The sequence below is a fragment of the Equus przewalskii genome, chromosome 17 (assembly GCF_037783145.1).
Source record: "Equus przewalskii isolate Varuska chromosome 17, EquPr2, whole genome shotgun sequence".
NCBI lineage: Eukaryota > Metazoa > Chordata > Mammalia > Perissodactyla > Equidae > Equus > Equus przewalskii.
The window spans coordinates 48,471,869-48,499,437 of NC_091847.1; the positions used below are offsets into that span (position 1 = coordinate 48,471,869).

At 38.5% G+C, this 27,569-nt stretch overlaps 1 protein-coding gene across 1 annotated transcript in view; it reads right to left on the reverse strand.

Annotated features, from left to right (window-relative positions):
• Positions 1-27,569, reverse strand: part of LRP2 (LDL receptor related protein 2) — a 197,597-nt gene that overhangs the window by 144,028 nt on the left and 26,000 nt on the right. Inside the window, exons 2-5 of the mRNA XM_070580081.1 lie at positions 17,316-17,423; positions 15,419-15,538; positions 11,783-11,899; positions 173-283 (exon numbers count right to left, since the gene is read on the reverse strand). Of these exons, the coding sequence (XP_070436182.1) occupies positions 173-283; positions 11,783-11,899; positions 15,419-15,538; positions 17,316-17,423 (456 nt within the window). The remainder of the gene's footprint in view (positions 1-172; positions 284-11,782; positions 11,900-15,418; positions 15,539-17,315; positions 17,424-27,569) is intronic.

The window sequence follows — 27,569 nt, forward strand, 5'->3', positions numbered from 1 at the left end:
AGGCCCTAACTTACAGTGTTTGCCAATTTCCATGGTGTAATTACTCCCACCATGACTGACTTCAAGCTACCCACATGAATTCACTGAACACAAACTTAAGAAGAACTGTGCATAATTGGCCATTATAAGCCAGCTTCAGCCCACCACTGCACATCCTGTGCACATTACTTACTGCAATTGTTCTCGTCAGAGGAGTCTCTGCAATCAGCTTTCCCATCACATACTTGACTAATGTTGTAGCAGGCTCCATTGGCACAAGTAAGCTGCGTACACGTTGGGTAATCTGAAAGAATGGAAATAGTACACAAACCTTAAATTAAGAGATTCCTTCAACAAATATTTCTTGAGTGACTACTAGACACTAGACACTAAATGCTGAGCGTATACTGGTAAACAAAAAAGAGACCTGGTCCCTGGCCTCATAGAGATTACAGTTGGATAGGGGAACGAAACATTAATCAAATAATGACACAAATAGCAAATAACAAACTGGATTGTGTGCCAATGGGGGAAGTATAGCGCACTGTAAGAGTGCATAGCAGGGGGGTCTGGGAGCCCAGGGAGGTCTCCCCTGAACAAGTGACCTGTGAGCTCAGAGCTGAAGAATGAGAAGGAATTTAACTTAGTTCAAAATGGAACCTTCTTTTACACAATACATACAACATCGCAGGAAACTAGTGTCCCACCACACATGCTTTGGGAAATGAAGGGCCATTTGCTAGTGAGTTATCACAGGTGAACTTTTTAGTTAAAAAGCTTTTTAAAATATTTTGAGGGGCCAGGCCTGTGGCCTAGTGGTTAAGTTCAGGGCACTTTGCTTTGGTGGCCTGGGTCTGGTTCCTGGGCATGGACCTACACCACTCATCAGTGGCCATGCTGTGTTGGCAACCCACATACAAAATAGAGGAAGACTGCCACGGTTATTACCTCAGAGCAAATCTTCCTCAGAAAAAAAAAAAAACTGAACTTCTCTTTTATGGTCTCTTAATACCCTTTTTCTCACAAGTGTGATATCTTTCTTGGTCTGACTATTTCTTTTCATTAAAGATTGTTTTCATAATGATTCTCAGATTGTCTTCAGATTTCTTTTTTTTAAAGGTATGTCTTAGCTAAGATCTCAAAGACCAGACAGCACAGTCCCACTTGGAGGCTCAATTCTGCATTTAAGAACCTAATTTGAGCTTTTACAGACATAGATACTTCAGATAAGTCTTTGGATAGTCCCAACGTTTCTTTCAAGGAGGAGCAGTGCACAAAATTCTGTGCTGAAACTGTATTAAACTTGTCCCATGTTAGCAACTTGCACTTTAAAAGAAGAGGAATTCTCAAATGATCTTTTTCCATTTTTTGTATAGTGAAGGAATAAGCACAAATATTCTCATCTCCAGCAGTTCAAAACTAGTCTATTAAGTGTCTTTAAATATCTAAATTGCCAAAGTTACATATAGGCAATCATATATTAAAATGGAAGGCATTTTAAAATTGCTGATTAAAATTTTTAATTTCTTCTTAATTTGATTTTATTTTTTAATGGTCTGAGAACCAGCCACTGCTTAGGGTTACTGCTGTCTTTTCATCATTGAGATGGTATGCATCGTAAATGTGCCTTGAAAGGCTCACACAAGTCTGTTTATTAATTCTCCTTTCAAGAGATGCAAGAGGCCAGTTGAGTCCGGTAAGCAGTTCCCTTCTGCTTGTGTGCAGGATAGCACCTAGAGTCAGTATGTTATCCAGCCTTTTAAGAGCATCAGCAAGCAGGAGAGAAATCTTAGAAAACTCAGCTCTTTGCAATAGATACCTGTCAGGAGGAAAATTTATTTGGGCTTAGACTGTGACTACCTCATTCAAGATGATTAATGTAGATATGAAGGATCTGGGGCAAATATGCTGGGTGGATCTTTTGCTGTCCCTGCAGTGCTTTTTTTTTTTTTTTTTTTTTTGAGGAAGATTAGCCCTGAGCTAACATCCACCACCAATCCTCCTCTTTTTGCTGAAGTAGACTGGCCCTGAGCTAACATCTGTGCCCATCTTCCTCTATTTTTTTGTATGTAGGACGCCTGCCACAGCACAGCTTATCAAGCTGCACATAGGTCCGTGCCCAGATTTGGGCCAGTGGACCCCGGCCACCGAAGTAGAGCGTGCGAACTTAACCCCTATGCCATGGGGTCGCCTGGACTCCATCCTGCTTTTTGAGAGCCAGTGCCATAAAACTGAAATGGGAAGAACTAAAACAGTATCTACTGACCTAACTAAAAGTTTACTGACACGGCTCATTCTCCCAAGAAACAACAAGGCCAGCTTGATGTCGTCAGGGAGAGTATTGGAATGGTCAGAGGTCAGCAGTTTGACACTCAGAATGAGGAACGAACAGCTTTCTTGTCTTCATCCACGTGATAATGAATCTCTCTCAGTCACCCCAGGACCTGCCTCAACCCTTGCACACTTTCTGGTCTCTTCTGTGCACAGCTAACCAGAGGCATACGCCCATAGGAACAACTGCACACAGAGCTCCCTGACTCCACTAAATACTGAAAATATTTGGAAATCTGTTTCCAAAAGTTTTTCCCCCTTTGTAGACCCACATAGAGGGAATGGGTCCAAATTGTTCATACTGAGCAAAGTAAGAAACGAGCAGATTCTATTTCCCTTAAAGATTTTAATTGTTAAAGATGTTAATTAATGAGTTTCAATCTACCCTAGGAAATAGGAAGTCACAATACTTTGAGATTCAGGGATATCTAAAATCTTATTTTTTCGTTTATTTGTGTAACCTTGTAAACTTTCTCCCATGGAGCAAATCCATCATGCAGCTAAAATGTCCTGCAGGATCTAAGTAAAGGGAAAGTATAATAAGAGAGGAGACAATACACAAGAACACCAGAGAAATTCATCCTTCTAAGTTTTGTCTTAGTGGAAAGATTGATGAGTAACTATTCACTAAGTCCCAGACCTCTAAAGTTTACCTGACAACAAAAATGAGAGAACACCTTGGCTCACACCACCTCTCCTCTCTCCCTTCCTTACTTTCTCCAAATTGCAAATGATACATGCACAGTTTTGTTACCCCCAAACTGGGAGTTTCCCCCAAATATACATATTAGATTGGTGCTCGAATATTTAAAAAAGGGGTCGGCTCTGTGGCCGAGTGGTTAAGTTGACACGCTCCGCTGCAGCGGCCCAGGGTTCGGATCCTGGGTGCGGACATGGCACCGCTCGTCAGGCCACGTTGAGGTGGTGTCCCACATCCCACAGCTAGAAGGACCTGCAACTAAGATATACAGCTATGTACAGGGGAGTTTGAGGAGATAAGGCAGAAAAAAAAAAAAGAAGATTGGCAACAGTTGTTAGCTCAGGTGCCAATCTCTAAGGAAAAAAAAAGAAAGAAAAGGAAGATTGGCAACAGTTGTTAGCTCAGGTGCCAATCTTTAAAAAAAAAAAAAATTTTTTTCTCTGCTAATGATTTGGTTTGGAGCAAGAAAGTTCCATGCTTTGTTTACATGATCAAGGAGGATGTGGTTTGAGGACCTCGTAGACCTCCCAGAATGAAAATCATTCACAGCAGAGTAAGATACAAATAGTAGACACTACTCTTTATCATCGTGACAGGAAGGCCATTTTCAGAATTTGACAAAACAGCCAAAAGAACACAGAAAAGAAAAACTAGCTGATTATAAAGAAAGAAAAGTCATCTTAAAGGTAGATTATGAAACTTAAGCCAAGATTTAAAGGAAAGCAAGAAGTTTCTGATACAAGTCCTGCCCAAACACCTGGAACTTTCCCAGGTCCCAGAGCCATCCTTTCCAAGTTAATCTATGTGACTCTGGTTCCAAGGTAGGCTAATCCAGTCAAAGGAAGGATTTACCAGAAAAAGCTTACTAGTTTGGACACAAGCACTTAGTTGCAAGTACTACCCATAAAGTTAAATAAGCAATAACAATAATAATCATCAATGACATGTATTGAAAACTTTGTGCCAGAAACTTGTCTAAGTTACTCAGTATGTATGAACTCATTTCATCCTCTTAACAACCCTATGAGCTGGATACTACTATTACTCCCATTTTATAGATTTATATTTTCTAGATTTTATATATGTGCCTCTCAGAGGCACAGAGAGGTTAAGTAATTTGAACGAGGTCATACAACTGGTGAGGTGAAGAGCCAGAATTCAAATTCAAGCAATCTGGCTCCACAAAGCATGTTTCTAACTACTACAACAGATACAGCTACTGCTTATAGGCTTCAGATAAGTAATAAAAAGCAGCAAAAAAATTACAGAAGAAAGAATGAAATTGAATGAAAGGAAACAGAAAATTTTTAAAAGATAATATGAAAAGAAAGAGAACAAGTAACCCAGGGGAAAAAAAGGTTTCCTTTCTTCTATTCAGTTTCCTCTTCCACTTTGGGAAGTCTAGAGAAGTGAGGCCAACTTTAGATTTCAGTAATTTATGGCATATTCTACTAAGGACTTCAATCTGATACAATCTAGGAATTCCAGGAACCCTATGCTAGGAAACAGCTTTCCAGGACTCCCAGGACAACAAGAGAGTCAGCATCAAAAAAAAAAAAACAAAACCAGACCACAAGTAGCAGGGGATCCACCACCTACACCTCAGTCAAACTCAAGTCCGTGAAAAGACTGCCACCAAGGGAATATACAGGGGGACATCGGAGAAGCATTTTCTGCCTCTTTCCAAAAATAATTTGAAGTACCTTTAACTAAAAAACATATACATAAGATTTATAAAATGAAAATAGCAATTCAGCACCTTGGAAAGAGAAAGTAAATATGGTCATCCCAGGAGCTGGGAGAATCAGACTAACGTCCAGTTTAGTCTGAGCAGGCTTTCAGGAAACTGCAGCCAAAAAAGGAAACATGTTAAGTTATTTAGTTTTTCTTATCGTGCTCTCTTTGAACTACTGGGTCTTAAGTCCCAAATCCCCATCCATGGTGACCTGATCTTAGACCTAAATTAGAAACGCGCCTGAGATGCCTGCTCCAAAGAATGTGGATCTCTAAGCCCTCCTTCTTGCCATACTCAGAAGTATCACCAAAATCTGCAAAGGAGGTAAAGACTGACGTAGCTTTAAATTCTTAAAAAATAATGAAAATCTCACATTAGCTCCACTATAGAAGTAATTGGGCAAGAAGATGGAAAATTGTGCATCAAACGCTCCGAGGAACAGTGCGAAGAAGGAAGATGGCTTCTCATGGGTGAACAAACTTCTGTGACGTGCACCAGACTTAGTGGTACTGGTTCTATATAGAAGGAGTTATGGCGCTCTATGTTTTTATTTAGGGCCACAGCACCTTGGTCTCATACTTGTCTCTTCCTTTTGGCTATCCCTAGTGACTCATCTGGGCAGAACAAACAGGCAATGTCCCATGGAGGAGACAGGAAGACTAGCTGCAGCCCAGAATCATGAGAGGGACGACCTTCGAATCACAACTAGAAATGGTGTGGCTCAGTCCCCCTGCTGGGAACCTGCCCCCAGATAATCGCGCACTCATCAGCAAACCACGGCTGGATGAATGCGAGTGTCCTAGAAGCCAGTTATTCTATAGAGCGCTGCCTTCCTCTTCTATTCAACATACATTTTTTGAAATCCACCTTCTTAGACACTGCGCTAAGAATTGGATAAAGTGATAAAATTACAAGTGAAGTAGAAATTCCCGGAGCTTTTTAATATTTTATTCAGCAAATAATTATTGCACACCTATAGGAGTGCAAGGTACTAGAGATAAGGTGATGAACTTCATGAAATCCCTGCTCTCGTGGAACTTACTTTATTTGGGATAGTGGAAGGATAGACATTAAAATAAATGTCACCTAGAAAAAAAATGTTATGGAAATATAGCAGGGTAGAATGCTAAAGAGTGACAGTGAGGAGTAACTCTTTGATAAGGTGACATTTGAACAAGAACTATTAGGTGTAGCAAAACCTAATGGTGGCATTGACAAACATTTCTTTCCAGAGATTGGTGGAGATGAAGGACTCTTTTCACTGAGTTCAAGAAAGAAAGAGAGGGAATGGAGACAGGAATTAAAGACAATTCTAAGTGACTTTGTTGTGAAAGGGAGCAGAGAAATTGGGCAATAGCTGAGAGGGCTCTTAGGGTCTTTGAAAAGATGAGAGATAGAATGTACTCGTATGATGGAGACTAAATAAGAAAGTTTTCTCTTTCCTCGAGGTTTCAGGGCTCTGAATCCTACCTTAATTGTAAGAATGCTAAAAAGGTATGTCTGTGATGTGATACGGAAGATGCAGCCAGTCTCTCTGCTTCTTTCTTACCTGAAGTAGAAAAAGGATAATAAGATCAAGCCTCACAGGGCAGCTTAAATGCGGAACCGAGTTTGAAGAACAATGTGTTCTCCATGTTTGACATGAGTCCAGAGAACAGTTTTTGCCAGCATGTTTATTTCCCTCCAACTGTTCCCTGGTTGGAGTTTCAGCAGTTAGACATATAAAGGAAAACGTGTAAATTCTAAAGTAAAGAAAGTCTGTAGAAATAAAACTTCAGGACAAAGCAGCCCCAGTTACAGGCAGACCAAATACTGCTGATTACCAGCAAGAAAGCCTTCATTGTAACAAGGATTTTACCCTTTCTGTGGCATTCCTAAGGAACAAAAGAGAAGTGCTGCAAACCAATCACAATTAGCAATAGTTTTACTCACACTAAAATCATTCTAATGTGGTATTTGATAAAAACAAAATAATCTGTTTACTTAACCGGGAAGAAAACGTACTATTTTTGAGCAACTGAAAGTCACTGCAATATATTAATTGAATGGCTCATAATTACTGCATTGTTCTGATGTTTATCTTAGACTCTGCATGAGTGGGTTTTCCTTGATGCTAATCCCATTAGAAGTAAAATGGACCGCAGTTTTGAATCTCTCTGTTCCTTAAAATAAGTTAAGTGACAACGTGTTTAATTACAGGTGCCGTTTTACTGATGTCCAGATTAAAGAGTAAAATAACTTAGAGAAAATGAGTTTTCACCTTTTTCACAGCTTTTAATATATATATTCAGAAATAGTTCTCAAATAGTAGAATAACTGAAAATAACTTATGCATATAGGAACACAGCAGACAAAAAGATAAAACATTAAGAAACATTCGTACTACACCAAATTTATTTCAAGGATAACCTTTTTATTGAGACCTTAGTACCCTTGCCTTTCCACCATCTCACCCGTTCTCTTCCCTCCCCTTTCTCTGTCCCCCCAGGAGGACTCTTACATATTATTCTTTGTTCTATAAAAGGAATGTCTGGAATGGACACAAGGTGCTCTATCTGGGAGCTCAACGTCTTGATCTTAGAAGCTTGAAAGGGCAGGGACTATAACATAGGAAGGGATCTGATCTGACAGGCAGGACTATGAAGTACAGAGTCAAGCTTCCTGCTCCTTTTGAATATTTGAGGAAAAGAATCAAGTCCTTGTTTGGAGCTTTTCCAACATCCATTACTATATTTAAGTGGTTTCTAGATGCTTCATGCATTAAGACCTGTACCTACAGACAATCTTATTTCTGAGAAATAGAAAAATAAAAGTCATATTCATAGGCTGATTCTAAGTTTGCCCATAAATAATGATTCCTATGCATCAGGACTGCAGAAATAATGGAATAATGAGTCATGTCTCATGAAAATGATTTCTGGGCAAGCCTTACTTAATCCTTCATCATGTGGGAACACTGTCACTTAAAACAACTAATAAACAGTTGCTATAGATCTGAAGTGACATGTAAAATAGTGAAGTACCTCTATGGCTAAATGGACCTCACTAACAATCTTCAATGGCTGCTAACATCACAAACAGAGAGACGGTTAAACATTGTGTGCCTCCTAATGCAAATACATACCTTTATATACAAAGTGTTGTTGCCCCTCTCCCCCACCCCCACATACAAATCCTTGCATCTGTTCAAGCCAGTAGACTAGTGCTATTCTCAGCTGGAGCAGGGGAGGGAGATTGTGCTCCTGGAGGACATTTGACATTGTGTGGAGACATTTTTGGTTGTCACAACTGGGAGGTGTTGCTGGCTTCTAATGGATAGAGACCAGGGATACTGTTGGATACTCTACAAAGCACCAGACAGCTCTCCACAATAAAGAATTATCTGGCCCCAAATGTCATTAGTACCAAGGTTGAGAAACCTTGCTCTAGATCTAGCTACCAATTTCCAGGAAATACAGGAAACAGGAGAACATGTTAAAGGACATCAGGGGATGCAATGAGCAAAACCCACACTGTAGGAAACTCCAGACAAGTGATGGTTCTTTCAACCAATAAATTGCAAGGGGTAAAAAAAAGAAATGGAAGGCAAACCTACACATTGAAAGACAGCAACCAATTCCAATGTATACATTTTATTTGGATTTTGATTTAAATGACACTAAAAATCCATAACAAGACAATTGGGGAATTTTTAAAACTGACACTATCTGATTATTTTAAATAACAGCTGTTGACTTTTTGGTGTGATCATGATATTCATATGTTATGTTATGTTTTAGTCCTTATATTTTAAGATAAATACTGAATTATTCAAAGGCAAAATTATATGATGTCTGGGATCTGCTTCAAAATAATGGGGAGAAGAATAAAAAGATATAGGTAAGACGAAATTAGCTAGGAAATGATAATTGCTATAACTGAGTGATGAATACAAAGGGATTCATTATACAATTCACTGTGCTTCTGCTTATGTTTAAAGCCTTCCATAATAAAAAGCTTTAAACAATAATTTTTAAAAATAACAAAATAGTTAAGTAAGTTTCAGGCAAAAATAATTTGTAAACTTCCATTACTAAAGAAAGTATTCTGAGGGCATGGGCATAGGGTTTAGGCCTGTGTTAAAACCCTGGCTCCTCCAACCTTGCCTCTTGACAATCTTTATAATCTCTGGAAAGTGGAGAGAGTCATCATACCCACCTTGTAGTATTGATGTAAAAATTGCATGAGATACTGATGGGTGCCCCATGAATGGCAATTCCCTTCCCCACTTCTCACAAGAGCACCAAACAAAGAAGGAAAACAAAATGAGTGCAATCCTGCCCCCACCCCAACTACTTTGATCTAGGCCATTCATTTCTTTCTTGTATGAATTTGGCTGTGGCCAGGAGATCAAAGCACTAACAAGGAAGGATGAAGATTCTTTTCTTAACTTCCCCTGACTTATTAGATTTTTTCACTCTCCTCCATAAACAACACATAGCAATAAATAAACAAGGTAGTGACAAATAGGAAAGAATACTTCATTGTAAAACCCCCTTACATGTGTGAGATTCACTTTAGGGCCATGAACCCTGAAGGATTCATGACTTGTATGATTCCAGAAACAATGAGCTATAAATGTGGTTCTCTTTCCTAAACAAATCCTTGTTTCACCAATTACTTGTACTTAAAAAAAACAAAACCAAAAAAACACTTGATTAAAAATTCCTGCCCAGATATTTCATAAAGCTCACTTCCTTTCCTTCATTCCTTTCTATAACAGCTGCTTGCATGCTCATACCCTGCCAGCTTTTTTCCAGAAGTTCCACTGGCAGTCATGAGGCAGTTGTACTGGTGACTTTAGACTTGGCTGCAGAATGTTCACATGGAATAAATCCAAACAGTCTGTTTTGGCTGCCTTCTATTTTCCCAAAAGTAGCATTTCCTTCAGTCTCATTGCATTTGCAATAAAGCACTCATTTTTATCCACTTGTAAATTAGGAATAAAGACACAGGCTGTTGGCTGGTGGCACAGGCCTTTGGGTCTCTCTTAAACTTGTACAAGGTAAAACTTTCTCCTTCTGTAAATAAAGTCCTTCATGAAGACCAATCACTACACTTGGAACCAGAAAACAGGTTGAGCCCTGGCTCTGCCACACATTACACAACCTCTACCTTTTGCAGTTTTAGTTTCTTTATTCATAAGAAAGTATAATAACACCTGCTCTATGTCCTAATTGAGGAACCTAATGAGAATAACAACTGAAATTTATATAAGGCTTTGAAGTTTACAAAATATTGCAAAATATAATATATGATTTACCAGTATTATTAATCAAAAATATTTTCTTCACTTGCCACAATGAAGTATCTATTGTTTGCTTTACAAAGTACTGAAAGGAGAGTCCTTGAGTCATGGACCTTCTATTTTGTGACATCCAGACCCATAAGACCATCTCTAAAATTGACAGTACTAAGTCCAAATTATCTGCAAAATTTCCAAAGTGAAAGGAGATCCAAAACAGAGGCAACATAATCTCTCTCAAAAGAGAATATTTAAGTCAAAAATTATACCACAACAGAACTGTACCAGGAACTCTGCTAGGAAATGGAGCTACAAAGACAAATAGCACGGAATCCTCTCAAAGAAAAATAACATCCAAGGGAAGAAAGCACTGGAGAAGTGTAGTTTTTTAAAATAGACCATGTGATCATGGTGTGGATGCAGCATGAATCTGGACAAGTCTGGGCCCAGGTCTTTCCTGTTCACATAGACAAGCATTTCTTCCATTAAGAGTACAGTGTGAACAGGACAGTGAACAGAGTACAGTTTGAGCAGGACAGTACTGGAACAATTTGCTCATAACCAGTTTGTGTTAGCTCCCACACTAGGCATGGCACTATATTGCGAAGTGTAGCAAAGTACACAGAAGATGGCTCTTTCATCAAGAAGCATAAAATACATCATTTGGACCAAAGGAAGGAATTTGGAAACAGTCCAGAGAACTAAAACTAAATCAAAATGATCAAACAATAGGCAAAGTGTCCCATGAGAATAAGCCAAAATTTCAATCTTTAGTTGAGGACATAATAACTAAGAAATTTATGATCAAGACTTCTAAGGTATACGAAATCTGTCTACCGATTATTGGAATACTGGAATACTAAAATAACTCCTTGAAGTTTAAGAGCAAAGGAAAAGAAGTACCATTACTTAGCTCACAGGACACTTATGAAATGCAGTATACCAAAACAAACGTCAGGAAAAATGCATAAAAACTCAAGGGAGTTCTGGATAAATTCATAAATGATAGACTTATAAAGACTTTTAAGAGAAACTGGATTTTGGGGCATGTCTGAGACTTAAGACAGAGTTAGATGGACATTAGGACTGACACAGTAGAATAATTTCTTTATTCTTGTATTCTAACAATTTTATATAAATCTCAAGAGAGGCAGATTACTCTTTACTAATTTTTAAGAAGTACATCACACACCATAATTGCACTCTCTTTTTTGGTTATGGCAATACTTAAACATTATACATAGAATACTGTGATTTGTATGCCTTATCATGTGGTAATCAGGTACAAACTGATGTAGCATGCTGCCACTGTAGAGAAAGCCATTTTCAAAATGTAACAGTTTCCCAAAGGTAATCTGGAAAATATAGAGTCCATAAGAGCAGAAAAAATAATGAGACATTTGATCTACAAACTTAGCATAATAATGTAATAAAAGCTAAAATTGACCAAACTGGATTTTGTACTCAATGTATTCAATGACCTTTCAGGATTCTATGTTAATGTTAAAAGTTTCCTACTTCAAAAAATACAGAAACTTGATGTGCTAAGGCAGGACACAGTTAGTATGCCTTGCTGAAAATAGACTCCTATCAGAACATCACCTCTAATCCACAAAAGAATCTGCCAAGTGATTTCAATAACAAGAGGCATATTGTAAGCGTTTCTGTCCATCAACAAATCTAACAAATTGATTAAAATGCCAAAGGGACAAAGGTGAAACCAAATACAGTGCAAAGACTGAAAGGGACTCACGGCAGTCTCTCTCGTCAGTTCCGTCTGAGCAGTCTCTCGTGTGGTCACATCTGAATTCATTCGGGATACATTCACCACTGGAGCATGTGATCTGATCGCTTGAGCAGGTTGTCCCACCTGTGAAGGGGAAAAAATATGACTTTATAATTACTGCCAAGTGCAGACCAATCCACTGACATTTACCAAATATGAATGAAGAAATTTGAAAGCAAAGGCAGGTAGAGCATATATTGAATATAACGTTTACAGGGTCACAAGGTAGAGTACCCAGCTACCCCAAGGTGGAGAGCTTACAATGCAAAAGTAAAGGTATTATTATCAGGGTACTGTCAAAATGCCCATAGAATCATATCAACACTCAAGCACGTTAGTGTACACAATTATATCATCAACATGTGTTGAGAATATAATATAGATTGAAAACCTATATGGTAAAGAGAATGGATGAAATAAGAATTTTGCAGATACAGGTATTAATCAAGGATTGGTAAGGTCCCCTTCACTGAAATCTTTGTTTAAACAAGAAGAAAATATGCCAAAGGGTTAACAATGGTTATTTCTGAGTGGTAGGAATATGGGTGATTTTATTTTTTTCTTTAGAGTTTTCTCTATTATATAAACTTTCTATGTTGAACACTTGTCAATTTCATAAACAGAAAGAAAAAAATTTAAGCTAGCTTGATTTTATCCTATGTTGATTAGGGTAGGTGAAAGCAAGGCATCAGTAGTTTATCAAATTCGCCTCTGGATAAAACAGCTAAAATCAAATGAATTGATGTCACAAGCATCACATGAATGCTATTCTGTAAGTCTGAGACCGGAATTACCATGGGATTTTTTAATTGTCCACATAAAAAGAGAAGCAGTTGGGGAAAATTTGATCCACTAAAAAGTAATATAATCATCAAATGGAAGATGAAATTTTCCCCTGAATTTTTACGGAGTTTCCTAACTTTCACCACTTAGGTTCAGCAAAATTTGGCTTTCTGATGAAATTACATATCTGTTAAGGGATGTGCCATCTAAACTTAACAAGAAAAACTTTTCTAAAAGAAAAGTGGACAATGACAGCAATAGAGTTAGCAATTGAAATTTCAAACATAGAAAGAATACCATACGATAAGATGTAAAAAATTAACCATAATTACTACGCTTTTCCATGTTTAATTGACTACATCTTTCTTGTCACCTTGTTCCTTCTTCCTGTTTAACTAATAAAATGGTTTCATTATGAATGTGTCATGTAATTCTTGAATAGCAAATAAAATTTTCCCAGTCAGCCTATGTCTGACACTTTCAAAGTATGATTTCATATTTTCTCCCAGTACCTTATATCTGTGGGTTAAATTTTACTTCTATTAATAAACTTAGAATAGATCAACTTTTCTAAAAGTCACTTAAACATCTGAATTCTTCCCAAAGCAGAGACAGTATCTGAATAAAGTTAAAAAGATTACTACTTCCTCATTAAATTCCCATATAATTTATTAAGTATGTATTGCCAATTTCCACTTAAAATTAAAGAGCTTTCTTTTATTACTGAAGAGGCAAGTCATGAATAGTCCTAAACAAAGTATGAAAAGAAACTAAATCAAGTGACAATATTATTTTAATTATCTTGGCTTTCTTCTTAAATTCAAGCCCAAATCAATTCTATATATGTACTTAAGATTTCAAAGGGTGTATGAAGAAGCAATTAAAAGCTCATTCAAACATAGAGAAATGACAAATTAAAATTATATAGTTCCACCAACCAATCTAATGCTGGAATTCACTTATTCCTTTGATGCATAAACACCTATTATGGGCCTATCATGTGTCACAAAGTACACCAATGATGAGATTATAAAGATGAATAAGGCACAATCTTTACTTTCAAGGAGCACATATTTTTCTGAGGGAGACTTTAAGAAATAATGGAAAACGATAATGAAAGTGAATTGTAGGCACACAAGGAATTATAGAGGCATCAGGGAGAGGTGCCTAAGTCACTCTGGGATGAGAGTACGGACAAGGATAGCTTCCTTAAGGAGGTAACATCTCACTTGGGTCTTAAAGGAGAAGCAGCCATTAGCTAGGTCAAGAGGAAAGAAGGACTGTCTACCAACAAGCATTCAGGCAGCATGCACAGAGGTGAAAGGCTGGACACAGCATGGTATGCCCAAGGGATCTACAAGCACTGCTGTGGCCCCAAATGGACATCAAGGCGGGAATGGCAAGTGATAGACAAGGAAAAATAAGCACCAGTCACACCTTAGAAGCCACTGTAAACCATGTTAAGGAATCTGAACTTTCTCCCTCAAGTGGTGAGCTACCAAAGGGTTTTAGTTAGATCTTTCCAGCATCAGTGTCAGGGAGAAGCTGAGAAGGCACAAAACTAGATGCAGGGAGGCTAGCCCAGAGGCTGGTGCAGTCACCGGATGAGAGATGTTGGTAGTGATGGCATACATGGGAAAGAGATGAACTTTAGAGATGTTAGGCTGGAGTTTTGGTGATTTAACGTGGGCTGCAAAAGAGAGGAAAGAATCAAAAGAAACTTCCATCTTTCTAGCTTGGGTGCCTAGGGGATTGTGGTATCATTTTCATGCTACTTGAGTACATCTTTAACGTCACCTACAGCCAGCTTTTTTTCCATCCAATAAAATGCTTTCACTCTGAAATATGTTTCATGAAATTCTAAATTAACAGGGAAAACAGCCTCAATCTGCCTATTTCTGATAGTTTGAGACTGATTTTGTACTTTCTGCTAGTACTTTATAGTGGGTTAATTTTATTCCTATAATAAAGATAATACATGTAGACCAGCAAATATAGAAGAAAAAGGTCTATATTTTCCCCAATTCAAGGGGGAATATGATTAACTCCACTTGGGACACCTTGAGTTTGAGGAGTCTTGGAGTATCCAACAGGCAGTTGAATATACGAGACTGAAGTGTAGACAAGATGAATGAAGTCACTGCTCTTCACAGATTCACAGTCTAGCCCCATCCTGTTCCCACTGAGTATCCACTACCTGCAGGTCACCCCTCATTCCCCTGGGACCTTTGAGAGGCCAGCCAGAGAACGCCGTAGCCTAGACAGATTTCCTGTCAACAAGGATTTCTTCTTGCACCCTACTATGCCTAGCACTTTTCCTTCCTCCCTTTAGGACTTTCGAGCCACCATCCCCCATCTCCCTCTTTCAGATCTAGTGGTCTCCTTTTGCCACTCCACCTCAAATCCTGACACATAACTGGACCTTATTGGATATGTCAGCCTCCTGATTGGCTTTGAGTAGCTCCTGTCCATGCCTTCCTCAGGACTGCCATTTGTCACCATCACCACCCTCCACAGCCCTACATGGTGCTCAAAGATACCAACAAATGTTTTCTTTCTTTCTTGAGTGTCACATAATCTGAATTAAATACTGAGAACCTATCCCCTTTCCAAATCGCTGGGGTATATTTCTAATTCTTCAGCACATTCACTCTTTCAGTATCGTCCGACCCCTGAGTGAGATTGCTGGCATACGCTCCCTTGTCATTTAAGGCCCAACTCAGCATTTCTAAGGAATCATTACATTGTGTTTTGCAATTGTAACAGGTTATATGTTAGGTGTCCAAAGAGCCAAAAGAAAATTCCTCCATAAACACTCACGGCAATGCTGTTCGTCTGAGCCATCCTCACAGTCGTGCTCATCGTCACACACCCAGGAGTGGGGGATGCATAGCCCTTCACTCTGACACTTGAACTGGCCTGACTGGCAGGAGGAGGGAGCTAAAACAAACCAGAAAAGCACTCATGTCAAACATCCATCCTATGACATCAATAAGAAATGCTTAATTCAAAGGAATGTACATCAGCTCCTGCTCAATACATTTGATAGCAAATAGTAAACAACCCTATACCAGAGTCTGTGGACTCTAACCAGTGTTCACCATCAAATAATCTGAGTGATGTCATCACAACAAACTGATAATACATACAAAGTTATGACAAAAAGGTATTAAATTAAATTTATTTAAATAAAAATTAACTATGAGTTTTATTAAATTAGTTTAAATGTTTTGTAGTAACTAATCATAAAGCATCTTGATGAATTGGAAAACCCATGAGATCTGGAAAAGAAGGCCCAGAATCAAATAATTATTATTTCCACAATTTACTTGCTTTAGGATCTTTGGCAGGTTCTCCGAGCCTCAGTATGTGCATCATAAAATAGGGATTGTATTTATCTCATGGTTTGCTATAAAAAATAAGTTAAATAATGCATGTGAAGGTGCCATGTAATATTAGTTGCTATCACTATTGTCATTGGTATTGTTGTTATTATCATTGTTACAGGACATTGAAATGTAATAACAATCTCTGAAGAGTTGTTGGTATAACTGTTCATTTATTCCTTCATCCCAGAATACATTGTTCTTGGCTTTCTGGTCCTGGTATTTAATCTAAAATGAACTCAGTAAGCCCAGAGGAGGCAAATACATAGCACATGACCATGTCTCTACACATAGAACTACTCCCTTGCTTAAAGCGTGGTTCATAGACTAGCAGCATCAGCACCAGCTGGGAGCTTGTAGAAATGCAGAATCTCAAGTCCACCTCAAACATATGGAATCAAAATCTGCACTTTAACAAGCTCCCCAGGTGATCCATTTGTGCACAAAAGTTTGAGAAGCACTGTATAGGACCTATTCCCCATACATCATTATCCAAACAATACACCAAAGTTTGTTCTGTTGTGCCATAGGATGGTCAACAATTCAAAACAAAATTAATTTTTCACCTGCTTTCTTGGTTTTTGGATGATAACCCTTGTCTGTTCACCTATCGGAATGAATGACATGGGGTAGTGTGATCGATCACCTACAGCAAGCTGGGAAGGCCATGTACGCAAGGGTTTAGATTCATGCACCAACTGGGAGGCCTTTAATAAATGACAACTTCTCCACACTTCCCAGTTTCCTAATCTGAAACCTACCTCAGAACTTTGTTCAGAGAATTAAATGAAGAAATATCTGTGAAATTGATTTTATAATTAGTTAAATTTGTGGTTGACAATATTATCATGTTTTTAACTATAACTTTTTTTAACATAAAACCACACTAGCCACTTCTCTGATCTCTTTATGGTAATTCACGCAAGTTCCACTACAGCCTTCGCATAAAAACAGACTCCTCCTTCATTTACAAATCACAGAAGTTCAGATAACATTACTTTTGTTTGCTCTTGTTGGTGCACAAAATTTCCGGAGTGAATAATTTGAAATAGTCCCTTACCAGCTTCAGAAAACTTCTCACAAATGTTTCCATATCAAAGTCATGGGGTAAGAGTAAGACAGAAACTGATGTGAGTTGAACCCTTCCTCAAAAGGGGCTGAAACAATTATTAATGCCATCAGTTCTCTATTCAACTGCAGAGATCTCAAAAGACTTAAGCCCAGCCCTGAATCTATCACTAACTGCACCACTCTTTCTCTTTGTGACAGCTGAAATCACCATGAAGCACTCATATTACTCAAAACAGACCTTTGCCTGGCCCCTCACTTACGGCAGCCAGTTTCATCCGAGTCATCCAGGCAGTCTTTCGTTCCATCACACCTCCAAGACGCAGGGATGCAATGTCCATTTTCACAGCGGAAATGCTCACTGTCGCATTCTGCAATCCCACGAGCAAAGAAAATCAGTTTAAAAACTCACCCATACAGATGTTTCACCAAAGAAATACAAATTTTTGATAAAAATAAAAACTTAATTAATTAGTAATCAAAGGAATGTAAATTATAAAATTAGGAAAATGTCTTTATAATGATTATATTCTCTGTTTTGGGGTTTGCAGGAAGAAGGTCATTTTCATACACAGCTGACTAGAGTGTACCTTGATGTAATCAACCTGGAAAGCAACTTCACAGCACATATATTGCCTTTTTTTTTTTTTGTTAGATCAAGCGCCCTGGGTTTGTTTCCTGGTTAAGGAACCACACCATCAAGTCAGTTGACATACTGAAGTAGTTGCATGTTGCTGTGATGCTGAAAGCTATGTCACTGCTATTCAACTACCAGCAGGGTGACCCATGGTGGACAGGTTTCTGCGGAGCTTCCGGACTAAGACAGACCAGAAAGGACCCAGCCTCCTACATCCAAAAAAATGGGCATGAAGACCCCATGAATAGCAGCAGAGTGTTGTCTGATACAGCACCAGAAGGTGAGAGGATGGCACAAAAATCTCAGGCAGGATTCCACTCTGCTATACACAGGGTCACTAAGAGCCATAATCGACTCCATGGCACTAACAAATCTTGCTTCTTGAAAGTGCTTATTCTTTAACTTGGTACTTTTACTTCTAGGTATTTGTTCTCTGAGGAACTAACCAAAGAATTAGACAAAGATTTGTGCATTGAGATTTTCATCACAACATTATCTCTACTAAAGGAAATTGCAAAGCTCCTGGATGTCCAATAATAGGAAAAGGATTAAATTTTCTTATATCTATGTATTGACATATTAGGAACTCATTAAAATGATTATGAAGAACCTCTAAATGATTTGGAGAAATATTTATAATATAATGTAACAAAGACAAGAATGCAAAAGTTTACCTATAACAAAGTCATATATGGAGGGAAAAAAGCGTAGGAAAAAACCAGAATGTTAACAGTGATTATCTCTGATTGATAACATCATGAGTAACTTTTCACTTGTTTGTGCTTTTTTCAGTTCCCCACATTATATTGTTTTAAAGTGCCTTTTTATTCCTAAGTCATATACAGCAATTTATGGTCCCTCATTCTTAGATTCGGACCAATATTTTAGCTTTCTGTTTTTTAACTAATTTGTAAGATGCCAGGTCTGCAAGCTCATCTCTGCAAACAAATTTTTTTTAAAAAAAGTCAAAACAAACCAAAAAAAATCTCTACAGCTAAGCAGAGTGCACAAACTTGCCACATTCCCAAGCAGCAGTGACATGCCCTAGTGATGCCAGACAGAGAATATAACAAACAAGTTCATTTCATTCAACTAATATACCCTGCAATTTCCCTGAGTCTCCCCAAGGGACAAATTCAGCAGTTGGTTCCTCTGAGTTTCCCCAAATATCTGACCAGTGACCTCTCCATGCATTATGTGCCAAGTAGAAAATTTTTTTAAAGAGAGCAGCCAATGCCAGCCCAACTTGGAGAAGACTCAAAATTATTCTTTCACAAACTCAGAGTGGTAGAGGAGTAATTTGGGGGGATGGAAGAATAATTGAATTTTCCCCATGAATTTAAGTAATCATGCTAAATTACCCATTTCAATTTTGGGCTAATTAACCCAAAACTAGGTAAATATACAGATCAATTACCTACTTCTAAAATAAATAAACAATGTGCTATCCTGACTTGTGTAAATGCAGGCATATCACCAGCATGACATAAACATAGTTAAGTGATCTATTCCTAGGGGATATAGGCTACTTTGTTCATGGAATGTTCAAATCTGATTGTCTGGTAGTGACATCCTGATTTATAATGTATGCTGCAAATGGTCAGAAACTTCCCTTGGCTAAATGGTGGTACCGAGTGGTACAGGAATACGTACACCCAAATACCTTCTATAGACTAATGCATGATGGTGGTTGGTGGTGCAGGTCTGGGGTTGGTGGTGCAGGTCTCTTATCAACTACCTTTAAAACACAACAACCTCCCTTGCAAAAATGCCCCTAAGGAATGTACAAATTCACTCTGGAATCCCAGAACTTCTCATTGGATTTTGTTCTACAAAGCAATATTTCCATGGGAGATTAGGGGCTTTGGAGGTTTAGCTATTAACACAACATATATTAAATCACTTTTATCAATTAGGTCTATTGTTAGTAATCCAACATAAAACATTTGTAGGTTCAGTACATTTGTCTCCCTTAGTATCTAATAATTTCTAGTTGAAAAATTATAACAATCTAAAGGTCAGTCTACTTACAAAGAGTTTCATATTGCTATGGGAAAAAGGAAAGCATAAACTTAGAAACTGAGTATACAGAAGAAAATTTTTAGAACAATATGTTGCCTGTTTTTAATGCACATAATTAGTGCCATTTCTTAAGCAACTTTTACGACAAGTCAGATTTTGAGGTGGGTTTTTATTTTTGCTAAAATATGAAGTTAAACACATCATGAAAAGAACACAAAATAGACACCCAAAAGTCCCTGTTTAAAGCACTTCAAAGCCAATTATTTAAAATCACACACACACAAAATGAAACTGAGAGCGGAAATTTTGAAATTAACTTGCTAATTAGCATTTTTCACATTTGATCTCCCAAATACTCAGTTATCTAAAGTAATCTACCAAACCCAGTTTATTCAATTTATCAACAGATCCAGGATAATTCATTTGTCAAATTCACCTTTTCAATTTGAACTTCCATGCCTGTTATAACTCCCAAATGACTATTGTTTGGAAATATCTCTCCAGAAAAAACAAACTGGTACTCTATCATTGCTGGGTGGCCTTCTAGAAATCAATCAAAATGCTCCACTGGTTCCAGAAGCCTGTCAGTCATTCTATTATAAAGGCAATATGTGCTATTTAAAAACAAACTGCTAGTGAAAAGGTCTAGATAAGGTCTGATAACAATTGCAGGTGTCTCTGATTTCAATTGGTCTATATGCACTTTATTTTCTGTGTTCTGTTTTAAACAAGTAGCTTTCACTCACAACCCCTCCAAAGGTTACTAGATATTATCTACTCTTTATTGTTTAATAATTTAACGTTAAAAAAAGGGAGGGTGGATTTCACTGGAGCAAACCACAGAGTTTAAAGAAGAAAAAACATCTAAGTAGAGCAAAAGTTAACACTTTCTTCAACAAACGGTCTCTAAACATCCATATTCAACCAATCCAGTTTTAACCAAGAGGTAATTTTGCAAACAATAACTTTCAAAACTTTAAAATATTTTCCCTCTAATAAAAAACCAAGGAGGAAAACATTGTAATCCACACTGAAATAAAAACCTTTTGTTAAGAACCAGGCAGCCATTGACAAGGAACCACTAGAACCAAATGGATACCCGACCTCCCCAGCACTATCTCCTGCCATTCCCAAGAACCAAAATAGATGGTACCAAGATGAAAAAAAATACTCATATGGTGCTTGAATGACATGCACCATTCTAAGCACTTCCTCAACTTCAAGTCATTTAATCCTCGTAACAACCCTACGAGATAGATGCCATTAGTATGAACATTTTACAAATAAAGAAACTGAGGTACAAAGCAGTTCAGTAACTTGCCCAAGATCAAATAGCAAATATGAACAAAGCAATGATTTGAACCTGACAGTTCTGGTTCCAGCATCTGTGCTATATTGGCTATTGTTCTATGTTCCCTTTCACCAAAAAGAAAATTTTATTCCAATAAACTCAGGAATGAATGTAAAAATTTGATTTTTTTTCCAAAGTTGCTATCAACACTAAGTGAACTCATTGATTGGGCTGGTGTGGAATCCATACCACACCATAAACTCATAGAATTCAATTGGAGAAGAAGAGTAATCTACTTAGCAACAAACAGTACACATAAAAACTCATGGGCTAAGGAGAATTTGCAACAATCAAAAGCAACACAAGGAAATGAAAAAAAGTTTTGATCTCTTCAAGAAAATTTATGTTAGACGTAGGGATAAACCTGTTTTCCAACCTTAGAGAGCCCCAAGCTGGAGAAAAACAAGAGTAATCCTTTCTTCATAAATAGCCATATCCCAAGCTTCCTGGTCTAAGCGGTGGACTAAGAATGTGTTAAGATAAGATATTAGAGCAACAGATAATGCCTAGAGAAGAAGTTGTTTGTTTGTTTTTCCAGGGCAGGGAACAGCACTGGATTGAGAACACCACTTCTGTGTCCTTTACAGCCTCTAGCACAGTACTGGGCACACGTGGGATAGTCAACACATATTCGTCAGATAATGAAGACTCCTCTTGGGGGCCGGCCCCGTGCCTGAGTGGTTAAGGTCACGCACTCCACTTTGGCAGCCCAGGGTTTTACTGGTTAGGAGCCTGGGCACAGACATGGCACTGCTCATCAGGCCATGGTGAGGTGGCATCCCAAATGCCACAACTAGAAGGACCCACAACTAAAATATACAACTAGGTACTGGGGGGATTTGGGGAGAAAAATCAATAATAATAATAATAATACAAAGACTCCTCTTTGTACAATTCAGTTTGTTGGGAACATTATATATCAGAGATATATAAAACCATCAAGGCAAACAATGAGACTTTAGAGTTTACTATCTTAAATCCATAGAAAGAAAAATAAAATCTGGAATAATTTGAAATAAAAGGACTATCCAGAAGTTTAATAAAAGAAAAATATTGAGTTATATTAATAGCAGTTTTATTATTTTACCCTCTCCTTATAAAAGTTTCTTTTCCTGCTCATGAATTCTCTTCTAAGAAGAGAAAGGCAAGTCTTAGTCAATGGAACATTGTCCAAAGTCAACAGAGTAAGGTAATTTCTATGGCAAACCCTATTTCCTGCTGGATCTTAACATGTGCTGGTCCTTCCAGACACTTGGTCTTCCTGAGGAGCTCCATGCTCTCTTGTTAAAAACTTGTAAAACTATGCGACATTTTAATAGTTCTACCTTTGCTGATCTCAAACAAACAAATAAATTTAAGAGGCAATTCCTTAATACAGTCATAATTTTTACTTCACTTTTTCTGTACTTTATTTTTACCCCCTTGTATCAATAGACATACTCCTGATGTTTATACGTTGGGTGATGGTTCACAACAATTCTCATACCTTATCCACACGAGCAAGGCCATTCACCTTCTGAAGATTTAGAATCACTTGCTTCTTTCCAAAACTTTACACTGCAGCCATGACAGCCAAGCGTAACAAATTGTGTGGAAGACACTGCCCTGCCTAATGTCAACTGGTGGAATAGCCAAGGACTCAACTGATGGAACTGAAACAAGACATGCACAGCAAACCAACCTACTAGTCTCTTTCTGTGCAATATTTTAGCTGCCTGTTTTCACAACACATCACCAGATAGGTGGCAGGAATTCTTCTTTTTTCAACCCAGTTTTACAAGCCACTAAATCAACTGCTTTTTCCAAATTATTGTTTCAGAGCCCTGATGTTTTGATAGAGCAAAACAACATTAAGAGGACATTTCAAGAAATCAAAGACTTTGAGGCTTTTTTTAAGATTTTTTTAAGAATCTTTTTTTTTTAAGATTTTATTTTTCCTTTTTCTCCCCAAAGCCCCCTGGTATATAGTTGTATATTTTTAGTTGTGGGTCCGTCTAGTTGTGGCAAGTGGGATGCTGCCTCAGCGTGGCCTGACAAGCGGTGCCATGTCTGTGCCCAGGATTTGAACCGGCAAAACCCAAGGCCGCCAAAGCGGAGCACACGAACTTAACCACTCAGCCACGGGGCCAGTCCCTACAAAGCCAGTTGATGAGTGATCATGTATACACATCAGTAAGTATAATTAAAAAGTAAAAATGACCAAAAGAATATGTCAGATTCACTAAAGCCACAAAAAAATCATATCTACTATGTGCAAAACATCATTCTGGGGTTCATGAAAGAAACAAAGGAAGATAAGATATGGTCCTTTTTTTACAGAGCTTACAAACTTATTGGGGGAAATTTATCTATACATCACTATAAATTAGTCATGCAACAACAATAGCTGCTATTTATTGAGTATCTAATATGTGTCAGACAATATATAGATCTTTATATACATCCATTGGATCCCCTTAGAAAGGTATGAAGTGAGATTTATACCTATTTAATAGAAAGGGAAATTGAACCTCAGGGACATTGCTCAACTTCCCCAAGGCCACAGAGGCAGAATATGTCAAAGTCTGATTCCAAACCAGGACCCTGTTATAATTCCAGAGTCTATGCTCTTTTTCATCCCACTTCCCACAAAACAAACGACAGCTTTCATTTATCCAGAATTGACTATGTGCCAGCAGTATTTTCAATGTTTCCCATAGATTATCTCACTTGTCCTCACAACCACCCTGTGAGATGGTATTAATAGCTCCATGTCATAGATGAGGAACCTGAGTCTTGACCTACTCTCACAGCTAGTAGGTGGCGGATCAGGGATTCACGCCTGGGTAGTCTGACACCAAAGCTGTGCTATGTGACAGTAGATGATTTGGTTCCAAATAAGCAGCAGAGAGGATAAGAACCAACTAGTCTCAGGGAGAAAAAAATTAATACCACAGGCTGGAGCAATCAGAGAAGCCTTTGTGAAGGAGAACAAGACTGCACTGGGCCTTTGTGAATGAGCAGGATTAGGGTCCGTGAAGAGGAGGCACCAGACTTTGTGTAGGCCCCAAGCAATCTGAGAGAAGCCCAGCATGGGTGAGGGCCTAATGATCGGGCCTCCATGGCCCAAGCACAGGGAACCTCTCCTAAAGAGGTGGACAACAAAGCTGTGGAAATAGAGAATAAAGAGCCTTGAATGCCAGGCAAAGTGTGACATGATCAAATGGGTTGAGAGTGAGAAAACTTAGAGAACACTAGTACCGGTAACTGTGTTAAAACTCAAGATCGCTCTGGGTGGATGCAAGCCTGGGCTAGGATATTGACTTTGGCCATGAGAATGGCTGAGGGCTCCACTTTATTCTGCAGAACCCTGCCCAGAGCATGAGCTTGGTAAGCAGGCTGGTGGCTGGTTCACCAAAATGCTGCTAGCCGAGATGGGTCCCACTTTATAGCCCCTCCAGCTGCCCCAGAACTGATCCAAAGCAGCTCCACTTGCATGGCAAATGGCCAACAGGTTCCACAGGTGCCACCAAAAGGTATCCTACTGTATTTTCCCCATCGTCCTCTTCCAGCTGAATGTGTCTGAGCACCCAGACTTTAGAATTCAGTTAGCCCTCAAGATCGTCAGCTGATCTCAAAGATTGCTTAAGTATTTGCTTAATCATTTTTTAAACTGCCTTTTCAGTGATCAAAAGCCAGCAGAATCACGTGATGCACCAATTCTGAGAAGTGGGAAATTAAGGTTCCACCTTTTCTAACCGAGCTACTCCTCTCCATTTTCATTCAAACCCTAGTTACCTGCCTCTTCCCTTCCCCCAATCTCTTATATCCCACTTATTTTTCACTGACCCCCTCCTACCCCTAAAACGAGAGTGCCAATGAGCGCTGCAGAGCATTATAAATAAAACTACACTTCTCAGGGGTTCTCGAAGGACATGACTGGTATTTAGGGTGGGACCTCTTACCACCCCACTTATTTTTCATTGAGGACCTCCTACCCCAACAACCAGAGTGCCAATCAGCATGCAGAACATTATAAATAAAACCACACTTCTCGGGGGTTCCCAAGAGGACACAATTGGCATTTAGGGTGGGACAGTTATTCAACTGCCCTGGGCAAAGCAGAATGTATAGTGTTCCTGGCCCCCATATGTGGAATGCCAGTAGTGCCCATCCCCCAATCACTGTGACAACAAAAAAACACCCTCATACATGTCCAAACACCCCTTGAGAGTGGCGGTACCACCCCCAGTTGAGAGCAACTTAGAATCTCTAAGCAGCTTGGACATTCAGAGCTCAAAAAGTCTTAACCCACATGAAAGAGATCATCTAAGAAAACCCCTATAATAAATTCTTCCCTTCTAAAGATAATAAAATTTCTTAAACAGCAATCCCACTCCCTCCCACTCATCAATAAGAGGGCCTGGGATTGGGCAATATCACGCTGCAGCTGCTAGTACCAGCAACTTGAAATGAACTCCCCTGGGAGGGCGATAAAGAATCTAAGATCCAGGGAGGCCTGCTTTACCCTGGAATGCTCCCCGGTGCGTCCACGGGCTCACCCGTTCAAGGGTGGGGGGAGTCACACAGAAAAGAATAAGCCGAAAATCTGAAATCTTCACGCAGTTCTTCATGAACGTAAAGGATGGTTGCTATGAAAAATCAAGTCATAAACACACCTGATGTATGGTGCGACCTTTTCCCATCTGTATAATTCTCAGAACAAAAAGTAATTTCTTCAAACGTCCTCTCCCCACCCCTGCCAAGTACACTCAAACAAAATAAAAATATAAATTGACAATCACATAAGAGGCTGAAACACTCAAAAGAATCTCCAAGTTTTACCAAGAGCACTCAGCAACGAAAACTTCCTGCCAGCAGGTACCAAACATTGAAACTGTATTTGTATTAGTCTCTTCTGTGCTTCCCCAAATAATTCCTGCAGTGCTTTCTGTATCAGCTAAGTCACCGAGGTTCCTGCAGACGGACTCGCCCTCCACGTGGGAGAAAACTAAGCTCACAACCTTTGTCCCCACTCTCCCCAAGGGACTAGCTAGTTATCCACCTCTTTAATGGCCAAAGAGCTACACGTAGAGGATGCTGAAAAGAACACCAGCCAAACAGAAGAAAATTTAAGATGGTCCGCCCGCTCAGGTAAATAAGGACCCAGTGAATCAAACTACACAAGAAAAAAGTAAAACGCCCTTCAGCACTTAATGATTTAATATGCCTTGTCCAAAAACTATAAATCACCCTCATTTAGGAGCAGATTTCCAACCCCAACTGCCCAAAGTATTTCTTTATGGCTTATTGATTAGCAATATAAATCATCGGAAAATGGTTGAATGGAATCAAACAGTAAAAACGAAAATAGACACTTGTGAGAAATAAGTGACTATACACTTCTCCAGGCAGCTTTCCTGCCTACGGCTTAGAAATGGCGTGATAGGCCCGCTCTCAACCCCAACGCAGTGTTTGTAGACAGCATCAAACCAGGGTTTTTCTGATTCAGTAGGTCCAAGTGTTGAACCATAAATCAAATTGATAGAGATGTGTTAAAGCTGCAAGCATCTCTACTATTTAGGCCATCCTTTTCTGGGAGGGTGTTGTGTTTTTTTTGCAGTAACATTGGTTTATAACATTATATAAATTTCTATGTGGGTCCTCTTAACAAGAAGATTAGATCACTAGGTCATCAACTGAACAATGGCTTGATACTGGAAATTATGACAATAGCAGCAACAGGAGAAGAAATTGACTCCCACCTGGTGGATTTGGTGATTCTCTATACTCATAGGCTAAATCATTTGAAACTACTTCGTGGCTGAACCATACAAATGCCTTGCTGTATTCTTTCTCCTTTACTCCATGTTATTTAGTTCTTGACTATCATAACACTTACACCAACAAGTTCTAAAGACATGAAAAGGGAAAGAAGAGGCAGAAATAGAGTAGAAGAAAGAGAAAGTGAGAGAGAGGAAAGGAGAGATGTCAAGGTTAAAAATCAGTGTCCAGATACCAAATTAATAAGACCCAGCATCTTGCACTCTAACCTCAGTTTGGTACACAATGGTAAATTATTCTTATTTAGCTAAACATGTACATTTTCAGAAAGTAGAGATCAGGTATTTTATATATATTATATATTTTATATATTATATAACCTTATATAATATATACTTACATATTATATATAAACTAACTAATTATATATAATATACAAACATAATTTACTGTGAGGAAACCAATGCTTCCACATCAACAAGCAAGCCTGATGACAACTCTGATCAGGAATGTTGATGCCAATAATGGGCTCATTACATTGTTATTTACACAAATACTGAGCTGTATAAATAGTTCATTTGTTAGGAGACTCACTGAGGTGCACACATGCATGACTCAACCTTGATGATTTCACTATGGGCATGTATGCTTTCTGCCAACAAAGAATTTTCTTAAACTGTTAAGAAATATTGTGCAGCAAGAATGTGAAAAGATTTCCACCAGTAAGTTTAAAGCCTTTTTTGG